This window comes from Glandiceps talaboti, chromosome 11, assembly GCF_964340395.1.
Source record: "Glandiceps talaboti chromosome 11, keGlaTala1.1, whole genome shotgun sequence".
Classification (NCBI taxonomy): Eukaryota; Metazoa; Hemichordata; class Enteropneusta; family Spengelidae; genus Glandiceps; species Glandiceps talaboti.
Genome location: NC_135559.1, coordinates 20,868,602 through 20,891,265, shown reverse-complemented (window position 1 = coordinate 20,891,265; position 22,664 = coordinate 20,868,602). Strand labels below are relative to the sequence as shown.

Below are 22,664 nucleotides of genomic sequence, written 5' to 3'. Positions count from 1 at the left end.
ACACGCGCATCTATACATATATATCAAGCTAAGTAGGCCAAAAAAGCCATTGTAAAATCACCTATTTTTGTTTCTGAATTTATTTAGTTTTTTCACTTGGGGTAAAAATAAGTTATATATATTATTTGGATTTTTTTTAATATTGAAACTAATATATATTTGTCGTACAAAATAAAAAACATTGTTATATATTATATATAGAACTGTAGACATTATTTCAAAAGCCATGACAAAGATAGATACACACACACACACACACACTAGCACTATCAAGCAAGATACTTCCATATATTTTAAAGTTCAAAAGTTTTATCTCGTGACCTATGCCTAATGTTCTATACATCCATTTCATATTATATGGTTTCCACAATGGAAGATGGCCAAAATGTTTATATTTTCATGGCGGCCCTTTGAGATTAATCCTGACCGTTTATTAAATCATTTAGATTTCTCAGCCTTTCCCTGTTTAATTTCAAACATGTTTCGACAGTTCAGTACAGTTCTGGTACATCTTGTTTGCATGACGGGATTTGAAAGTACTTTCCGTTAAACTAATGTATTGTCTTCTGTCATCGTCCATCTTAAAATAATAACTAAGTGTGATGATGATATATGCATTTTCCTCTGAGGGGCACATGTCTTTGGAAAGACATGTCTTCAAGCAGAAAGTGCTACCCATATGTAAAACCAAATGACCACTTACATGTAGTATATGTTCACTCTAAATCAAACCATCCACCATCAATCATCAAGCATCTCTCTGCAGCAATATAAGCAAGAGGCTATCTGATTTTTCCTGCGATGAAAATGTTCAAATCTGCAGCCCCTGCCTATAAAGATGCATTTGAAACTTATGGGTATACTATAGATGAAATGACATGCCGAGTATTTCTTAAGTACAAAATGAGGATGGACCACAATTACTGGAGAAATAAATAAAGAACTCAGACACACAGATGACACAGGTTTAATTTGAAGTGATCTGATTTTCCTCAAAATAAAAAGAATACAACACTATGCAGCTGAAATTTAATGGGGATGCATCTGGGGAGTATAGATGATGAAATAGTAAGCATATAGTGATCTCTTCAGTCATATGCAAATTAGGTGGAAAAAAAATCTTATCTCAAAAAGTACTTGGTCAATGAGACTGGTGAGAAGTTTCTAGAAGTGTTATTTTCTGTAGATTTTGTTCAATAACATTTTGACACAATTGACCGTAGCAACCATGACCACGCCATTAGCAACAACGAAATGGCAGTATATGATAGCCAAATAATAACATCATCTGGTAGGCAAGTGAGTAAACATTAAAAAATGTATGCAAGTATCCCTAGCAACCATGATCGCGCCCATAGCAACAGCAAAAAGGTGTATTTCACAAAGATAACACCAGGGATTCTTTGACAAGTAAACAAACATTCAAAAAGTGTATGCAAATATACCTAGCAAACACGACCACGAACATGGCAATAGCCAAATTATCACATATATTGAAAGATAACAACAGGGATTAATAGACAAATGAATAAACATTCAAAACTTGTATGCAAATGTATTTAGCAACAAGACCGCGCCCATAGCAATAGTCATTGCAAAGATAACATATGGGATTCATAGACAAGTGAACGAACATTAAAAAAATGTATACACATATGTCTAGCAACATGATCACGACCATAACAGCAGCCTGATAATCGTAAATGATCGTAATTTGCTAAGATAGCAATAGGGTTAGATAGGCAACTGGATAGTCATTCAGCAAATGAACACTTATATCTAGCATGGATCAGCATGGTCAAACATTGTAAAAACTGTACAGGTGTGCTACAACGCCATTGACGCTATTATATTGTCTTGTATAGAAGCACAGACTGGGGACAATCGTTCACGATGCAAAGTTCAGTTCCACACAAGTTTGTCACAACGTATTATCAACAGTTCCGGCAAACATTGATTCTCAAGCAGTGACAGGGTTCGGAACTTCCACATACAGAAATCCAACAGCATAATACAGCAACGTACGTTTATCACATATCAAATTCTGAAGATCAGCTCCCAGAACTGTCATATATTTTCCCTTTTAGACTAGTGCCTAAACAACTCTCTTGCCACACATGATTGGATGATTATAAATGCCACCAGCTGTCCTTCATAGTATATAACGCGCGTGCAATACACACCGTTTTACGTTAACGTGTATTTTTGCTTAGTTGGCACGATGATTTTGTGTGACAGCCACGGGTGTTGGCACAACATAATGTCGCATATACCTATCCACCAACATCATATAAAGCGCTAATGTTAGTATGTCCTGATGCATTTAGTACTGCAGCTAACACTGTGAGTGTGAACTACTTCCTTGGGACAACCCCTGTCCCTTATAAAACACAAGAGAGCTACAAGATATATGGACGATGCTGATCACACCAAAACTAGCTGCTCACAGTGCCCTGGTACTGGTGTGTGTCGACTAGGGAACCGCCCCTCAAGGCCGGGATTAATGGAATCCCACACCCCTAATGGGCTGAGATGGAACATCTCACAAGAGTTGGGAATTTATGTGGCGAGTGTGAGACAAAAATTCACCAACGAGTCTGAGATATTCCATCTCTGCCCGTTGGCGTGTGGGATTCTTTTTCTCATGTCCTCTTTTTATAGTAGGAAAACAAGTTAAAACCAGGTTATTAGTATTACTAATTGAAATCACAACACCAAGGACGTCTTTACTTTGTGTGTATGTTTTGTGTAACTCCGCGCAAAAACGTAGTTCCTTTAATTCACATTCGTAAAAACTAATTCAAAACACCATAATATTGAGAGCAAGGCTTCATTGACCTATATATACCACTACTTGTAGTACTAGACAAGCTAAATTTGTAAACATTAGTCAATTTGTTGACACACACACACACACACACACACACACACACACACACACACACACACACACACACACATATATATATATATATATAGAGAGAGAGAGAGAGAGAGAGAGAGAGTATGACCGAAAATTATATATATATATATATATATATATATATATATATATATATATATATATATATATAGAGTATGACCGAAAATTCTATTGTTGTTCATACCGTACCGGAGCTCGAGAGCGAGGCACACGACGCGATGGTTTACTTTCAAACATCATGACTATATAATATTGCAATGCATACACACAAATGGCCTGCTAAAAAAAACTTAATGCACCTCACAGACCAGATCAGTCACTATGGGCACTGTGTCGATTCCACGACCACTCCCCCAACCAGACCTTTGCGCCCCCACAAAGATACAGTCATCACACAAAGAAACTAACACCGGTCATTTCGATGGCGTGGGTTCGAACCCCACTGCTGCCATCAATGTAGTGGAATTTGGCGTTGTCGCAAAACACACACAGTAACCAGGCTAAATTTCGATGACCAATGTCGGCTCTCTAGTATTTTCTGACGAATTAAGAGTACAGCAGCTAACACTGTGAGTGTGAACTACTGCCTTGAGACAGCCCTTGTCCCTAACAAAACACAAGATCTTGGTATGAGAGCTGCAAGAAATATGGACGATTCTGATTACACCAAAACTAACTGCGCACAGTACCCTGGTAGGTTGGTCACTGTTTTTAGCAGACCAGCCCCATACATGCATACACATGGGCTGCTAAAAACAAAGGCACCTCACACACCAGATCAGTCACTCAGGGCACTGTGTTAATTCCACGACAATACTTTCAAAACCCGTCATGCCAACCACAAGCAATTATTCACTAACAAGATGTACCAGAACAGTACTAAGCTGCCAAACGCATCGAAGCGGTGTAACCTAGATTTGAACCATGATTTGAACCATGATTGTGCCTCTGTCAACCCAGCTGTATAATTGGGGACCTGGTAGGATTGAGGTTGCAATGTGAATGCTTTAATCCCATGCGCTTGATGCTGCAATGAATTGTATGCTCCCCAGGGAGTTGAGGAAGTAAAGGACCGTTGTGCTGCCATTGATCCGTGCCGGGGGTAATTATTGTGAGCGCCTTGAGCTCTCAGGAGGAAAGGCGCATTATAAATTCGCATTATTCGCATTTTGTCTGACGGAAAAGCTATTTGAATTTATTGATTAAAATTAAAGTTCGAAATCAATCTCATAGTGCCACCATGAAAATGTATACATTTTGGCTAACTTCCAATTCCATTGTGGAAACCATAATTATCACAGGAAATGGAAATACAGAACATTAGGCATAGGTCACGAGATAAAGATAGAATTCGGAACTAATCAGTTAGTTGTCTGATGATCTCAATAACAGTGTGAAACACTGTGTAACGACGTCGACTTCTTAGTACCTTGCTTGATACGGTGTTATTTACACCGCTCTACATACATTGTACATATGTATTGAGCACTGTTTACTCCAGCATATACATTTTACCTATATATACATTGAGGAAACAAAAGTGACACGTGTAGAATTCGAACCCATGCCCCTTGAATACTAGTCAGAGTGCTCTAGACGATTCCTGTGTGGATGACTTTTAGGCAGGGTCCCTGTGAATTTAAATTTGGATCCTTAGGTTGAAAGGCTAATAGGTTAATGTTCAAGAAGTTCATGCAAGGACCATAATGGGGCATGATCAAACACATCGTCACTGTTGAGGTCAATTTTACCAGACTGTCTATCAGCAGTCTTACTTGACTTGGTAAATAACCTTCTTTACATGCTGTCTACCTGGGGAGAGAGAGGCTTTCCCCTTAGACTGCAAGTCATTATTTACTACTGACTCCCCTAACTCATTGCCAGACCCGTCCCTTGTTACAGGAAAACTGTCTACGTTGCTTAGTTTGTGGTGTTCTCCACCACACTGCTTACATACTACTGTTGCAATACGAATGCGTCAGCATTACAATGCTTATCCCATGCCATGTGCACAATTTTGAACTCAAAAACTGCCCCAGTGCCTCCAGCCAATGAGCCAGTTGCCCTTTAGGATTCTTAAATTTCAATAACCAAACCGATGATGCATGATCAGTACGGATAGTAAAGGGTCTACCCAACAAATAATGACGGAAATACTTCGTGTAGTTGACCATATACCAAAAACGTTAGCGTCAGTATCTAGGATGAATGTACCCTGTTCTAATGGGTAGGACAACATCGGAGATGCTGTTAATAATTCTTTTAACCTATCTTTTAACCTAAATGCATTCTGGCACTCGGGCGTCAATGTAAAAGTCACATTCTTTTTCAGTTAATTCGTTAAATGGTTTAGCTATGGTGGCAAAGACTTTTATAAACTGTCTGTAGTAAGACGTTAATCTAAAGAACCTGCGCACATCAGTAACATTACACAGAGTAGGCTAATTTTTAATAAATTTTATCATTTTAAGATCTGTAGAAACCCCATTTTTGAGCGGTGTAAATAACACAATATCAAGCAAGGTACTGAGAATTCCATGTCGTTACACAGTGTTTCACGCTGTTATTGAGATCATCAGACAACTGGATAGTTCTGTGAAGTTCCGAATTCTGTCTTTATCTCGTGACCTATGCCTAATGTTCTGTAATTCCCTTTCCTGTATTTGACTGTTATGTTGGTAATATCTTAAACTATTTAGATTTTTGTGAACGAATACTTGGTGTGAAGAAGTCTACATGTAATGCTATGGTGTACCCAAATGACTTACTAAACGAATGCCACGATAATTACTGTGGTCTTTGACATCGCCCTTGTAAATATTGGTACAATTACTGCTGTTGACCAACTTTCTGAAAAGAAACCTTTATCTAACACGCATTTAAAGATCTTAACTAAAATTGGGACAAGAAAATTCATTCATAACAATCTGGCCCATGATTCTTCCCACGTTCTAATTTACGAATAGCATTCTCTAACTCGTCCTGTGTAATATTGAATAGAAAGGTACATACTAGGACGACACACGGAATCTACAAGTTCACACGTTAGCTCAGTTGGCTAGAGTACTCTGGCTAGTACTCAGGGGACGTTTTAATCCTACATGAGTCACTTTTCTTTCCTCAATTTTATTTAATATATACATTACTTGGGTGAGTTTCATTTCCTTAAAGTTGTATGTATATTATATTAGGTTCATACCAGGCTAATTAGATGCCCCCAAGGAAGCAGCCCGTCCTGCAATTGTGCTGTTGCTGTTCGCGAAGGTTATGATGTGGCAATAATCGATGGCTGTGGTACAGAGTTTGTCTTTTATGTCCATCGACATGATGAACACTGTGACCCTGCCTTCAAAGCGACTGTTCGTCAAAATGAGATACAGGTAAAACTTTACCAATCATACATACATTGTGCATGTTAACCATTTCCCCATATGTTAGGGAAGTTAATGGTATATAGCAGCGCCTGTTCGACAGAACTGACTGATTGACTGACTGACTGACTGACTGACTGACTGAATGAATGAATGAATGAATGAATGAATGAATGAATGAATGAATGAATGATTGTCTGATAGCTTTTAAGTGTGCTTGTGTATCGTGCTGTCTGAGCATCGATACGATTTCAAAAATTACTTCATCTTCTGCACCCCCCCCCCGTGCATTCTATGCTACACTAAAATAACAACTGATATTAGTGATATTATATTGAATTTGATAATATTAATTTACCATATCCTAATCAGTTCCATCCATTAACCTAAAAAATGTGTCCACCAAATTTTGTTTGAATTGCGCCAGTAATATTTTAGAAAACGGTGACACAGACAGACAAACAGACAGGTGCCGACAGACAGACACAGAGGTAGACACACAGAAACACACACGGACACAGACATAGTTTATGTTACCCAGACTTTTACTGCTGGGGCTCTTCTACGAAACCATGTTCCAACCACCCCCACATTGGGAATAACACAGGGTGGACTTGATTGACTCCGCCATTTTGTTACGGTTAACATTGGTTCATTTTTTTCGCTTGCACGTTTAATATTGTCTGCGATACCCGAATAGTCGTACCAGTTTTAACGGTTATAGACGGTCGGACATGGCGGTGGGGAGCAATAAACGTATCAAGTTTTTATTTCTGTTATATGTACTTAATTAGCAAAATAACGTCCTTGCATATGAAGCTAAAAGTTTAAATATAATTTTGGAGTGAGTAGCTTTGAAAGTTTCATGACATCTATCTGGAGATGTCATATTCGAATAAGTGAACACTGTCAGCCGGCACTTGGTTAGATTCGTCAGACAAACTATCCCGTGCAATTAAATGATGGTGTAAGACGGTCGTGACCCAGGTGGAATCGACCGAGTCCTTCAATCAAGTTCAGCCACAGTACAATCTCTTTTGATGATTTGCAAGTTATAAAAATGGACTTTCCAGGTCTGTATGTTGTAATTAAGATGTATCACTCATTTGAGAAGTGACAACCTGTTGCGAAAGTACCAAAATGTTTAGCCGGCAGTGTTGGACGTGAAGTATTTCCCAGCATGCACTGCTCTAGAAGCTATTCCGACCCTGAACAGGTGTGCTGGAACCTCTTTCCCATAGACTCTCGGATGGGGAGGTCTCGTAGGCAGAGGGTGAACGAGACTAACACAGACTCACACACACAAACAAACACAAACAAACAAACAAACAAACAAACAAACAAACAAACAAACAAACAGGCTTTTTTCATTCCTAAATTATAGCCTGCGAATTCGGTTACGGAAGGTTACAAGACATTGATAATTCTCTTGATCCAAATGTTACTGCTCAATGCCGTAATGGCACAGACGAAATTATCAAATTGTTCGATTATAAATCAGAAGGTACTGGGGAAGAGCAAGAAATAGTTCATTAAAGGAGACAGGACCACTAAATATTTCCTTGACTTCCTATGATTTGACGTACCGACATTCTTACTGAATATAGTTATTTCTATTGCATCCTTTACACTTCAACCAATGTAGCCAATGATGACATTAGGAACTATCTTGACTCAATTCAGCTCAACAGAACACTAACTGAAAACGAAATGAATAATGTATATATTTATTTTTCATTTAACGAATGACAAGTGTTGTCCTAAGGTTTCCTAATTGACGCATTGCTCCCTACCTGAAAGTCTGTGGTGTTATTTTATTGATCTCAACGTAATACAAGTTCCCTGGTGGCATAGTTACCGATTTTGAAAACTGAACAAACAGCCGGGAGTTGTAGTCCCTTCACATAATTTATGAAATTAGTGCGCGGTCACCCCGAATTCTGAAAATATTGTAGTTATTGACTTATCAAAATTAGTATATATATATGGATTTAATAAATGAATATTCTACCAATATTTCTCACTCGTGTGAAATAATCGCGGATTTGTATATATTTCTTCCTAACTACCAGCTCAGAGAGATACAGCCAAAAGAAGGGGATGACATCACACTCTTTCGAAATACATATGTAACAATAATATGTAATCTTGTTTGTAATTTTACATGTGACATTGACTCAGCCTATGCATATAGCACAGAAATTGGCCTGCCTTCGCTTCAGGAAAGCTCCCTCCCCTCTTGCCCACAGCTTGGCCATCACCAACATTTTGGTCAGCTTCTTTGTAACACGTGACAGCTAGGGAACACAAATTCATCGCCCATCCGTATGTCATGAATCTGCAATTACCAGTTTCGCTGAGATAACTATTTCCGTCAATGTGTTTATTTCGAGTATGGTATAACTGTAGGCACCAATGACTATAATACTCGAAATAGGCACATTGACGGAACTATTTATTCTAGCGAAACTGGAAATTGCAGATTTATGATACATATTTGTATGCATGATGTTCTAGGTTGACACTCCAAGTGGCCAAAGGGTGAAAATTCGAGGTAGAACCTATATGGATGTATATATCGATGTCAACGGGGCTATGTTAAAAAATATTGAAGGTCTGTGTGGCCTATTTGACGGCGAAATTACAACTGATAACTACTACAGGGATAAAGATACAAACAAGCTTGTTGAGGATACCAGCTGCGGCGTGAATTGTAGGATGCCATTTACATTTCCGAAAGCATATAGGTTTGTCATGTTTCTTTGAGATCACGATCATTTTTTTCTTTCCATTTCAATTTTTCTTAAAATTACCACATGAATGATAACATTGTCTCAGCATAAGAAACTTTAAACAGTGGTTTATAAAGTATATCAAATTAAATTTTAACTTTCGTCGCAGTTTAAACTAGCACAAAAACAAATGTCTTACCTATGGTATCTTTTCGGTATCTTGCATATCTTTAGAACAATAACAGTTGCAAACAGTAACAGTTATAAAAACATTTAAAACAAATCCTTAACTATAATTGATTAATTAATTGATAAAGATATTGTTTCATTGGCAGATATTTAGCGAATCAAACACCCAATTAATACTGTAATTAATAGATAACTAGTTTAATAGAAATAATAAAGTAGTTATTGATTATTCATTTTTTATGACTCCAAAGGTTGGACTATGGTACCAGTTTATTTTTTCCTGTGGCGTGGTCTCCAGGTGATGGATTACCCCCTTCCTATCCAAAATGCATATGCGAAAAAGATGAAAACGATCCGGATGGACAGAATGTCATAAACTGTAAAAGCATCGGTGATCCGATGATGGGAAACATAGATGGAACAGAGTGGTTTTCATGTGAAGATGTCCAACGTCGAAGAAGAGTTGCAGATGAGTCATACAGTGATGATGCTGTGTATAATCCATATGCGTATGAGTTACAGGAAGATGACACTGATGTTGTTGTGAGCAACAATACTTGGCCAACTGAATCCGGTATAACTGAAGGAGAAGCCATTCAAAAATGCAATGAAACTCTTTCCCTTTCTAACATTTTGAGCACTTGCGAAGAAATTGATTCAATGTTAGAAAAGATCAGTAATTCTTTGGATGAGTGTGTATACGACATTCAAGTAAGTACACATCATTTATAAGTAGATAGTTTATTTTAACTGGTATGAGAAATAAATTGCCAACATACAGTATACCGTGTAGACTGATAAATATAAATGTAAAAGGATTATGTTTGTTTATATAATCTTTCGCATTCTGTCTCTATTAGCTTACAGACAGCCTCGTCTTTCTAGACAATGTTCGTACTGCCGTTGAATCTGCTTGCACTTTCGAGATCTATTCTAACACCAGTCTATGGGTGCCTGATGATAATGGTGACATCGCTCCCCCAGCGCAGATTGTGAAAGCTGTCTGTCCAAACCACTGTAGTAAGCATGGGCAGTGTGGTTTGGATGGAAATTGTACATGTAATGATGGCTACACAGCAGTAGACTGCAGCATAGAAATCGGGGTGCCACCAGTGATCGACAAGATTCTTTCTGGCACTGCTTGTGATGTTCGATACAGGCCATGTGAGCGTATCACTTTGTCTGCAACTGGAGTTTTGAATTCTAACAGCTTTTCGTGTATTATTCTGGAATTGGAGGTAAGTGTAGGAAAGATGGTCAGCCATCATATTCATATTATTGGATTCTCGCCCACAAAACCATAATTGTAACCTTACATTGTTTTTTTTTTCGAAAGAAAATTTGAAAAATATCTTTTCTTTTTCTATTGTAAGCAACGAGTATCGTTTCAAGTTTTCCAAATACCCGTCGCCATTAATATGTGTATGTGCTTCTTAGACTATTGTACGTACATAAATTAATGCTTTAGGCACCGTCCTCTGTAAACTGTCCGATGGTTTCGAGGTGGTCAGGCTTTGCTTCCACTTACAAAATGATGATCATGATAATACTGACAAAGACCATGTGAATAAGGGAGCATTCAGTAATTACGAGGGGGTTGGCGGGGGAATTGGGGGAGGGTCATGTTTTAGAAACCTGTCCAAGGGGAGGTGACATTTTACGTTGACTCATTTTATTACCTACCTTGATTATATTAGTTACCATACAGTAAGAAGATAAAATTCTTGTAAAATGCACTCTGCACTATTTCAAACAAAGTCTACAATTCTCAGAGAAACAACACGCGTCCATTCAAAAAAAGGCTCATATTTAGCTATACTACAGTCATGTAGTTACAATTTACTGTTTCCACATGCCAAACAAGTCCTAATGACATCTTGTATAGCTTGGATGTTTGGGAATGTCATGTGACAAGATTCACATTGCTCATTTTAAAATGCATATACATTGCCATACAAACGCAAAATGTGCATATAAGCCATATACGTGATTTCCATGCAAAGATTGACCTGTATCACATACATGCTGAAACCAGTCACTGGCTTCAATATCTTGTCTCATGAGAATGTCCATTGAGCAGAAAGTAGTGTAGAATATTTTATTTTCACTGGAATTACCGTTGAAACCCGTTTTACGGTAATAAACGGTAATAAACACATTTTAGAATTTCACAGGTAATTTATGTTGTACTGTCTTACTTAGTTGCATGAAAAGTGAAGGAAAAAATAGTTTTCACTTGAAATGAAGTTTCAAATAAAGTGTTTTCCAAACATAGCTAATTTGATGTAAATATTCTACACTACAGTCAATTCCAGCAAGTCAAATACAATTAAAATGACGTACATGTATGTGTAACTTGATTATCTTTTTTCAATACTTTTTTCTGTGTGTCAAGTGCAGTTTCTTGTTATCCTCCTTGAAACATATTGAAATACCCAGTATTTGGCTTGTCAACACAGTCATCTATATGTATGTGTAAGGGAGCGATCAGTTTTTACGGTCGGGGGTGGGCCAAAGAAATGTAATATTATGATCTGCTAACAAACTTTTACTCGCAGTATAGTCACTCAATGTGGATACTAGATATTCTAGGTGAGATGTAAAGTCTACATATACAGGCTGTGTTTACATAATTTCCATCCATCCACATATCAGTTAATTTGTCATTTTGAGATGGGAGAGTGTCAGACAAAAGGACAGCGAGATTGTTTCATTATAAGGCCTAATAAGAAAATTGTGTGTTTCCCTTAACCGGTTTATCCTGACTGACCACAATTTAGCCACAGAAAATAAACAATTTGACTTCCAAATTTAGTGACAATTACTTCTTTTCTGTATATTATCTTGCCATAGTATCCTTGATCAGGAATTCTATTTAAAATCAGATTCCGGAGATAGATACCTAGTACAAGTTAAATTGGTACAGTACAGTCTGCATATTGTAGTATTCGTTTACTTCACATTCTATAATTGTATTCCTTTATTTTGTTTACATCTCTGAGTCAATGAACTATTGTGACCAATGAATTTCTTGTCTTACAATTTAAGTAATTTCTTAACAACTAAAAACTATACAAATTAAAGCTGCAAGCAGCGTTTGCGGGGCCCAAGTGGTTCGCCCAGGAGGTAATGATGTGGTGCATGGAGGTTGGAGTAGACTTCCTTCTACATGCCAAATTGTAAGGTTAACTATACACTGGTTCAGGGAAGAACATTTTTAAAATGATTTTTTTCGAAAATCCAATATGGCGGTCAAGGCCACGTGACCACACGTGATTTCATTACAAAGTAGACAAGTAGTTGATTCTATTCGCAAAAATGCAAGTCAATCAGTGCAGTGCTTTTAGAGAAGCTGTCAATTCTAAATTTTCGTAAAATCCAATATGGCCACCATAGCGGTCAACCGATTGCAACGCTTTTCACAAACTTGAAAGACTTCACTTAGATGATACTATGCAGAAAAGATCAAATCATGTAGACTGGTCTTTCTGGAGGTGAAGATTTTGAAAAGGAAAAATGTCATTTTTTCGAAAATCCAATATGGCTGCCAAGGTCACGTGACCGCCCGCGATTTTATTGGTAAAAGTAAAAGGGCAAGGGACATGCATACTACGTACCTAATTTCGAGCCAACTGGACCCCTAGGTTTTGAGAAGAAATTGTTGTAAGATTTTCACGAAATCCAGTATGGCGGCCAGGTCACGTGACCAGCCCGAAATTTCTCTAAAAGACTGACCTAGGTTTGCACAGAAAAGGTGCTGGAGTTTAAATCATACATAAGAAGAATATTAATAATGGTTATCATTGTTCTCCAATCACAATTATATGAAAACCAATTTAATTTAGTCTCATTTTATAATTTCTATATAAAGTATTCCATGGAATCAAAGTCGTGGACGGAGACGGGGAACGTTTGGATAACACCTGCTGAATTCTTAACAGCATACTTGGCGTATTGCTACTTACCTACAATCGGAATACACAGGCGGTCTTTACCAGACGTCGAAACGACAATCATGTATAAAGCTTTTGGAATCTCCTTGAGTAACGATGGTGAGATAAGCAGCAACCAGCAGTTTTTAAGAATATTTGATTCCTTATGTGTTAACTGCACTGATGACGATGACTGTTTCCTAAAGGTAGGAAATATAAACAATCCATGTTTCTTTACGAATTTCAGTATTTGCTGCTATGACGGTTTTACATCTGCAATAGCTATAACTGTTATTATTTTTCTATCAGACAGCCACCATATAAATCACTGAAAGTACTTAAAATACCACCAATTAGACATTTACATACATGATAAAGTAGAGGTTGGTTTTATTTATAAGCAGTGTGAATCGTGATTACATTGTGGACGTTGACATTTGGATGAGGACACATCAATTTGATTGATGGATTTATTGCATCATATGTGTACAGCTACACAGACACATTTACTCACAGGTGATTCAATACACCTCATGCTGTACATTATTTAGAAGTAATTATTAATTATTAATAAAGTCATAATATCTGGCAAAACTGTTTTAAAGTGTCATCCAGTTGCAGCTAGTGCAGTTAATCCTGACAAATAACCATACTCATAACTGTACCTTAGTAAATAGGTGTTCGAATGTGCAGTCATAACTAATTCACTTGACAAGTGAAACATACATACATTGAAAGGTATATCATAGCAGCGTATATATTTTCTGAGTTTATTGGAATGTTTATTCTTATTACACTCTGTTATAGGAAAATACGTGCTTTATAAATGGCAAGTGTTACTCAGCTGATGAAATCAACCCTTATGACCCATGTTTGTCTTGCGTACCAGAGAAGGCTATAGATTCATGGATATCGGGCACTGGTATGTTTATTCAGAATGTTTATTATCATAGCTGTTACTCAAACAAGTGCAAAAGTATCCTTGAGTGTCACATTTTCATGCAAGCCTAAAATATAATTTCCAACTGGTATTGTTCATTGTAGTTTGAAACATGCCTAGATTTTACATTCGTATCAATATTTGTCATAACAATGCCATCTTACATACATACATACATCCAGACAGACAGACAGACAGACAGACAGACAGACAGACAGACAGACAGACAGACACATACATACATACATACATACATACATACATACATACATACACGCACACGCACGCACTCACTCACATACACACACACACACACACATACATACATACATACATACATACATACATACATACATACATACATACATACATACATACATACATACGGTTATTTCCGAGGCCCAGTCTATGTTAAGGAATTTTAAACCAGTGTGAATGTTCATCCTCGAAATTTCTGTATTTCATTTTGCAATATAAGAACAGAACAAATGAAATAATTAGTAAATGGCAACTGTTTTTTTTAATGGGTTGACTATTTCAGGCCTCGTAAAGTTTAGGTATATTAATTTCAATCATTGATGACCTATGTATCAAGAATCTATGCATGAATTGCCACTTTTGGTTGATATGTTTCTTTTTCAAAAGTGACGACTATGGGTTTTTTTTCGTTTTCATTTCAATTAAGACCACAATTAGACACTATTTTATTTACCATAGAAAATGTTTTATCCTCCAGATCTTGACTGCACAACAGACACAATATTGCAACATCAAGAAACTGCAACGAAACAGAAGTGGGTGATTCCCGTCGCATCTGTCGCTGCACTTGTTACTCTTGTAGTGACTATCGTAGTAATATGGAATGTCTTGAAACAGTAGGTTATGTACTTAAATATCGATTTGCAAAAGAGTAATTCCTGTATAGTTATTAATACTCTTCCTAGACCCCAGTTGCGTAAATTTAAAGCGCTGGCCCACTGAACTGTACCTGTAGTGACTAAGAATGCTTTTGTAAGGAACGAGAAATTAGCCTTGAAATATAAGGGGATGAGTATGGAAATTTCTGGCGAAATCCCGTCAAACACTGGGGCCTTGTCAGCTTTCGTATGATGATTAGAACGGTTTAATTCGTCTGCAGAAATTTTATGGTTAAGTACACCAGTGTCAAAGTCAAGGGCAAGGTCGAAGCCAGTAGTGGTACCTAGACCTTCTAAAATGCATTCACTGCTTCATCGAAATTATCAATGGCTGGCGAATATTGAGCACAAGAAAAAAGCTCTGAAAAGAAACAGCCATATGATGGATTGTATTACGAAAAAAATGACACAAATGCTGGGTCTAGTCAGTAAAGAATAATCCAATAAAAGTATATGCCTAGTAATAATTTCCGCGCGTACAGCAACATATAAATACCAATGCCATTTGCTCTGAAAAAAATGTAAACATGGAAAAAACAAGCAATAATATAATATCAGGATAAGGCCTAAATAAATAATTGTTTGGTTCCGGTTACCCGACCCCACCTAGCTTTTCACTGCCGACTCTAAACATATTTTTACGTAACTATTCAAAAAAAATAATACAATCGCCAAAATCGTGAAGTCTCGTCATCACGAGAAATAGTGGATGTTGAAATTGACATGAACGTAAAAAGACAACATAAAACTGTTCTTCCAATCTGTAATGGATGTACATCTGATAGGAAGAAATAAACAGCACAGAGACCATATGAAAAACAATGGAAAACCTGAACTAGACACTCACATGTTAACCATGTACTATTTAAAACTGTTCTATCCACACAGTTGCAAGAAACGAACCAAGAAGACTGCAAGTGTCGCCTCTTTCAAAGAAATGAAAACCATTTCGAAAAGTGTTATCAATGACGGAGACATCGGTGTATATGAAGACATGGATTGATATTTTTTTGAATTGCAAAGTTTCCAAGGATGTCATTGAATAGATTATTGAATGGGGAGTCAATGTGTGTGTGCGTGTGGGAGGTGGGGGGGGGGGGCATACGTATGCGTGAGTGAGTGCATGTGCGCTCAAGCACACACGCCTTCTTTCATATTCAACAAGTTCTCAGGCATCAAATTCAATTAGTTACACCCTTCAAGTCTACAAATGGCTAAAATATTACGATTTATATTTCCAAGAAGCCAAAACTAAACCAATTTTGCACATCTCCGATTCTTTGCTGTATTGAGGTGTTGTAGTTGGCTTCATTTAAAGTGGCTATATGGATGAGGATTGTAATCTTTTTAGTCCTCAAAAAAGGACTATTACAATGCGCTCTCTCTGTTCTTCCGTCCGTCCGTCCGTCCGTCAGTCTGTAATAATTCAATTCAGAGATGCAATATCCCATTTCTTTTAAATCTAGCACAAAGTTGACATGTCATAAGAGACATATGCATGTCACTTTGTTTCGCAACATATTCAAATTTGTCCTGATGGCGGCCATATCTGTAGTTAAAAATCATTATTTATGGCATAACTCAAAAACTGTAATACACAGAGACTATTTTCAAGTGTCTACCCCATTGTTATCAGATACAAGCTTTCTTTGAAAACACTGACCTTTGATCTAGACCTTGACCTTCAAGATCAATTAGCAAAATCCAGCCACCTTTACTCATTTGTTGCCTTTTCTTGTTCATTGTGTCGTTATTTCTTGCATATTGCAGAGTCCGTTGCGTGTGTATGTGGCCAATTTATTACAAAATGACGTCTAAAGGTAAAATGCAGAACAAGAGGAGAAGATGAATAAGTAATATACACATTACTTGTGGTGTTCACATAACTTTTGAAACCTTGATCTTTGACCATGACTTTAATTTTCAGGGTCAATTAACAAATTCCAGCCATTTCTTGCATATCACAGACACCTTTTAGTGTTTGTTGTTGCCATTAATTTCCTTTAAATCATGTCTCTATTCAGTCACATAAAGATAAAGTACTCCTAATTGAAAATCAACATATGCCAAGTCCTTGTTTTACTCAATAAATTTCAAAAGATTAAAAAAAATGCGTAAAATGTTGTATGTACAATAACACAGTTTTTAAACATTTAAAGACTTTTTGCAATGTATTGTGTTACAAACACAGATTTTGTCAATTTTGTTTCACATTGATTTTTTTTCAAATAGGAAGCCATGATAAAATTATTTTATTTAACTATACAAGTGGACCAAGTATGGTGTAATTTTAATCGAAAAATCCAAATTGATAATCAAGTACAAATGCTGTATAATATCTAAATTATGACCCATACTTAACTTGGCTGATAATGTACACATTAACATAACCAGATTGACAGACATGTAAGGTGTTGTATATCAAGTGCGTACTAAGGGAACAGCACAATTCCATGCAAAAATATCCTTATAGTCTGAAAGGGGAATTTGACAGATTTTTTTGATGTTTTGACCATAAATTCTCCTCGTCCCCTAACTGTACAACTGATGGCAACACATTGTTTGCTTAACAGACACATGAATGATACATGAAAATGACTGAATACATTAAAGTACTAAATAGGTGTAAATGTATTACCGCAAATATATATGGCTCACATCCTGGTCAAGTATATTTGCCAAAGTTGTCCATTGAACAGCTATTTGTCTATTACAGATTTCGACAAAATGAATTTGACAAAACACCAAATAACCTAGTTGTTCGTTACGGCTTACATATATAGGCACTTGTTACTAGTACTTCAGTGCATGTTTATAACTATTTTGAAATTACTTATTCTCATTTTATGCCTTAGCCGAATGATTATTCAGGGTGTGTTATTTTTGTCAATATTATTCCGGAAAGCTTGAAAGTGAGTGAAATGGTATTTGTATTGATTATAATACATGGTTTATTGTGCCATGTTGTATTTACTTTCTGTTCCCTCGGTCCATATGAATATGGTTTTAGTGATTTTCTTCGAATATACACCATAATTTTGGGAATTTTTTGAGATTTTGCCAAGGATGCCTTTTCTATTATAGAATATTACAATTTTTGTTAATGAATTATGTAAACAAGATACAATATTTTTCATATCTGAAGTGGTGATTTTATCGTGCCAGATAGCACACAATATTATGATAGTTGTTAGCTTTTGTTGTTTCGGTATATAATAACTTTGCCCTATTGTTCATTATAAAAAAAACATGCTTCTTAGATAGAAATGTGCAACTAAGAGTGTAGCAATTCACACAATTGGACTTATCAACAGATGTCATTGACTTATCAATTGATGCCAGCGTCTTATCAATTGACATCATTGACATGTCAATTAACACCATTGATTTATAAAATGATGCCAGTGACATCAATTGACACCATTGGCATATGTCAGTTAATACAATTGACTTATTAACTGTCGCCAGTGTCTTGTCAATTGACTCCGTTGACTTTTCAAAAGATACCATTGCCTTATCAATTGACACCAAATTGACATATCTGTTAATGCCATTAACTTATCAATTGATACCAGGGACTTATCAATTGATGCCAGTCACTTATCAATTGACATAATTTACTTATCAAATGATACCATTGACTTATCAATTTATGCCAAGGACTTATCAATTAATGTCAGTGACATCAATTGATGCAACTAACTTATCAATTGACATCATTTACTTATCAAATGATACCATTGATGTATCATTTGATGCCATGGACTTATCAAATGAAACCAGTCACTTATCAATTGACATCATTCACTTATCAAATGATACCATTGACTTATCAATTTATGCCAGGGACTTACCAATTAATGCTGATGACTTATCAATTGATACCATTGATGCCAGTGACATTAATTGATGCAACTAACCTATCAATTGACATTATTGAGTTATCAAATGATACCATTGACGTATCAATTGATACCATTGATGCCAGTGACTTACCAATTGATACATTGACTTATCAATTGATACCATTGACTTATCAATTGATACCATTGACTTACTAATTGATACCATTGATGCCAGTGACTTACCAATTGATACATTGACTTATCGATTGATATGATTGACTTATCAATTGATACCATTGACTTATCAATTGATACAATTGACTTACCAATTGATACCATTGATGCCAGTGACTTACCAATTGATACCATGGACTTACCAATTGATACCATTGATGCCAGTGACATATAAATTGATACCATTGACTTACCAATTGATACCATTGATGCCAGTGACTTATCAATACTTACCATCGATGCCAGTGACTTATCAATTGATACCATTGACTTATCAATTGATACCATTGACTTACCAATTGATACCATTGATGCCAGTGACTTATCAATTCTTACCATTGATGCCAGTGACTTATCAATTGATACCATTGACTTATCAATTGATACCATTGACTTACCAATTGATACCATTGATGCCAGTGACTTATCAATTCTTACCATTGATGCCAGTGACTTATCAATTGATACCATTGACTTATCAATTGATACCATTGACTTATCAATTGATACCATTGACTTGTCAGTTGATACCATTGACTTGTCAGTTGATACCATTGACTTATCAATTGATACCATTGACTTACTAATTGATACCATTGATGCCAGTGACATAAATTGATACCATTGACTTACCAATTGATACCATTGATGCCAGTGACTTATCAATTCTTACCATTGACTTGTCAGTTGATACCATTGACTTATCAATTGATACCATTGACTTATCAATTGATACCATTGACTTACTAATTGATACCATTGATGCCAGTGACATAAATTGATACCATTGACTTACCAATTGATACCATTGATGCCAGTGACTTATCAATACTTACCATCGATGCCAGTGACTTATCAATTGATACCATTGACTTATCAATTGATACCATTGACTTACCAATTGATACCATTGACTTACCAATTGATACCATTGATGCCAGTGACTTGTCAATTCTTACCATTGATGCCAGTGACTTACCAATTGATACCATTGACTTATCAATTGATACCATTGACTTACCATTTGATACCATTGATGCCAGTGACATATAAATTGATACCATTGACTTACCAATTGATACCATTGATGCCAGTGACTTATCAATTCTTACCATTGATGCCAGTGACTTATCAATTGGTACCATTGACTTATCAATTGATACCATGGACTTACCAATTGATACCATTGATGCCAGTAACATATAAATTGATACCATTGACTTACCAATTGATACCATTAATGCCAGTGACTTATCAATTGATACCATTGACTTACCAATTGATACCATTGATGCCAGTGACTTATCAATTCTTACCATTGATGCCAGTGACTTATCAATTGATACCATTGACGTACCAATTGATACCATTGACTTATCAATTGATACCATTGACTTATCAATTGATACCAGTTACTTACCAATTGATACCATTGATGCCAGTGACTTATCAATTCTTACTATTGATACCATTGACTTATCAATTCTTACCATTGATACCATTGACTTATCAATTGATACCATTGATACCATTGACTTACCAATTGATACTATTGATGCCAGTGACTTACCAAGTGATACCATTGATGCCAGTGACTTATCAATTGATACCATTGATACAATTGACTTACCAATTGATACCATTGATGCCAGTGACTTACCAATTGATACCATTGATGCCAGTGACTTACCAATTGATACCATTGATGCCAGTGACTTACCAATTGATACATTGATGCCAGTGACTTACCAATTGATACATTGATGCCAGTGACATATCAATTGATACCATTGATGCCAGTGACTTACCAATTGATACCATTGATGCCAGTGACTTACCAATTGATACCATTGATACAATTGACTTACCAATTGATACCATTGATGCCAGTGACTTACCAATTGATACCATTGATAGCATTGATGCCACCTTATCAATTGATACCATTGATGCCAGTGACTTATCAATTGATGTCATTGACTTGGTATCACGATGCCAAGCTGTTAAAGGTGCTTCAGGAAACAATGAAATGGTTAACCTATTATAACGTAAGATATTAAAGTGCTTGTACATTATGTTTTTAACTATGGTGGAAAAGGGATGGTATGTTAGAGCCTATATATATGGTAGATCATTATTTCTCTTTTAAACATGTGAAAGGATACAAGCTTAAGCTTCCCTTGACAATGATTATGCCTTCTGTAAAGCTGCATTGGTATCATATATATATATATAATTATATATAGGATGTTAAGCTTTAATCACCATAACAAACAGTGTTTGTGTGACTATTTTATAGTTATCTTTATCTTATCTATATCTTTTCTTTGAATATACAATTAAACACCTATTGTATTTATCTATTTTTTGTTATTTCTAACTTTTTTTCACATGACTGCAATGTATGTATGTATGTATGTATGTATGTATGTATGTATGTATGTATGTATGTATGTGTGTACATTTGTATGTATGTATGTATGTAGTAAGAAATGCATATGAAACTTGTAAGTCAGTCCGTATAAATAGTGGTAAAGTCCGACATTAAGAATAAAAATTCTTTTTCAAGGTATGTATGTATGTATGTATGTATGTATGTATGTATGTATGTATGTATGTATGTATGTATGTATGTGTGTACAAAGGGTAGTTTGTCCTGCTGAGTTCACAAAAGTGGCCATTTAATGAACATCAGTTGCCATGGTAACCAAAATAACCATATTATGTGAATTTTTGAAAAGTTAGACATAAAACACTTAAAAATTAAAATTTAGGAAAAAACATCATTGCTGTTGGCATGTACTAGTTAGTCCATGAGCCAGACCCTGATTTTTAGCCAATTGGTACCAAAATGAGGTACTAAATGAAACATTGCTTTTCTAAAACCCAATTTTTCTCTAGATTTCAAAAATGCTTGGTGGACATCTGTGTCTGTAAGCTCTCTAGTAGTAATCTTCGTCTCTATGACACTGGCTATAGTTTATATCGCACTGAGTTACAACCATCGCCCTTTTCAGTTCAGTTGATTATGTGTGATCTCTTTATAGCCCTTTTATGTTGAAGGCGTAACAAGCACGATAGATTTGACCATTAAAATTCTAGAAACCATACTTTAATATCAACAATTCATGTAACTTTACATATTTACATGATGCCTTTTTTCAAATGAAAACACAGACATTACAGCTACTTTGTTGCGTTTGCATCTACCATTTTATGGAGACTACAAACACGTACATGACAACACAACAATTTGGAAACGCTGCCGAAACTGCATCATTTTCAAGAAAAAAAAATTAAATTCGTTTTCATTCGAAAACTAAGTTCGTGGGCGAAAGCGGAGACTTGTAAATGACCGAAAACGCAACAAATTCAAAAACGTACAAATTCGACGTCAGGAATGATCCCATTGGTGACTTCAATATTTTCTATAACACAAGGGTATTCGTTTGTGTGAAATAGTGACCTGGTGAGTCCTTCAAGTTGTGTTCAGCCTTGTGAGACTACTAAAGCTAGTAACTGGGAATGTTTTTAATGGGGACATTTTCCTTTACAAAAGTGTTCAAACTGAATAACAACCC

At 36.1% G+C, this 22,664-nt stretch overlaps 1 protein-coding gene across 1 annotated transcript in view; it reads left to right on the top strand.

Annotated features, from left to right (window-relative positions):
- The window catches only part of LOC144442148 (von Willebrand factor D and EGF domain-containing protein-like), a 141,267-nt gene extending 119,844 nt beyond the window's left edge, over positions 1 to 21,423 (top strand). The window contains exons 9-16 of the mRNA XM_078131415.1: positions 6,115 to 6,303; positions 8,812 to 9,041; positions 9,467 to 9,926; positions 10,076 to 10,453; positions 13,087 to 13,353; positions 13,955 to 14,069; positions 14,824 to 14,962; positions 15,893 to 21,423. Coding sequence (XP_077987541.1) covers positions 6,115 to 6,303; positions 8,812 to 9,041; positions 9,467 to 9,926; positions 10,076 to 10,453; positions 13,087 to 13,353; positions 13,955 to 14,069; positions 14,824 to 14,962; positions 15,893 to 16,007 — 1,893 coding nt within the window. The 3' untranslated portion in view covers positions 16,008 to 21,423. The remainder of the gene's footprint in view (positions 1 to 6,114; positions 6,304 to 8,811; positions 9,042 to 9,466; positions 9,927 to 10,075; positions 10,454 to 13,086; positions 13,354 to 13,954; positions 14,070 to 14,823; positions 14,963 to 15,892) is intronic.
- Positions 21,424 to 22,664: the final 1,241 nt, after the last annotated feature.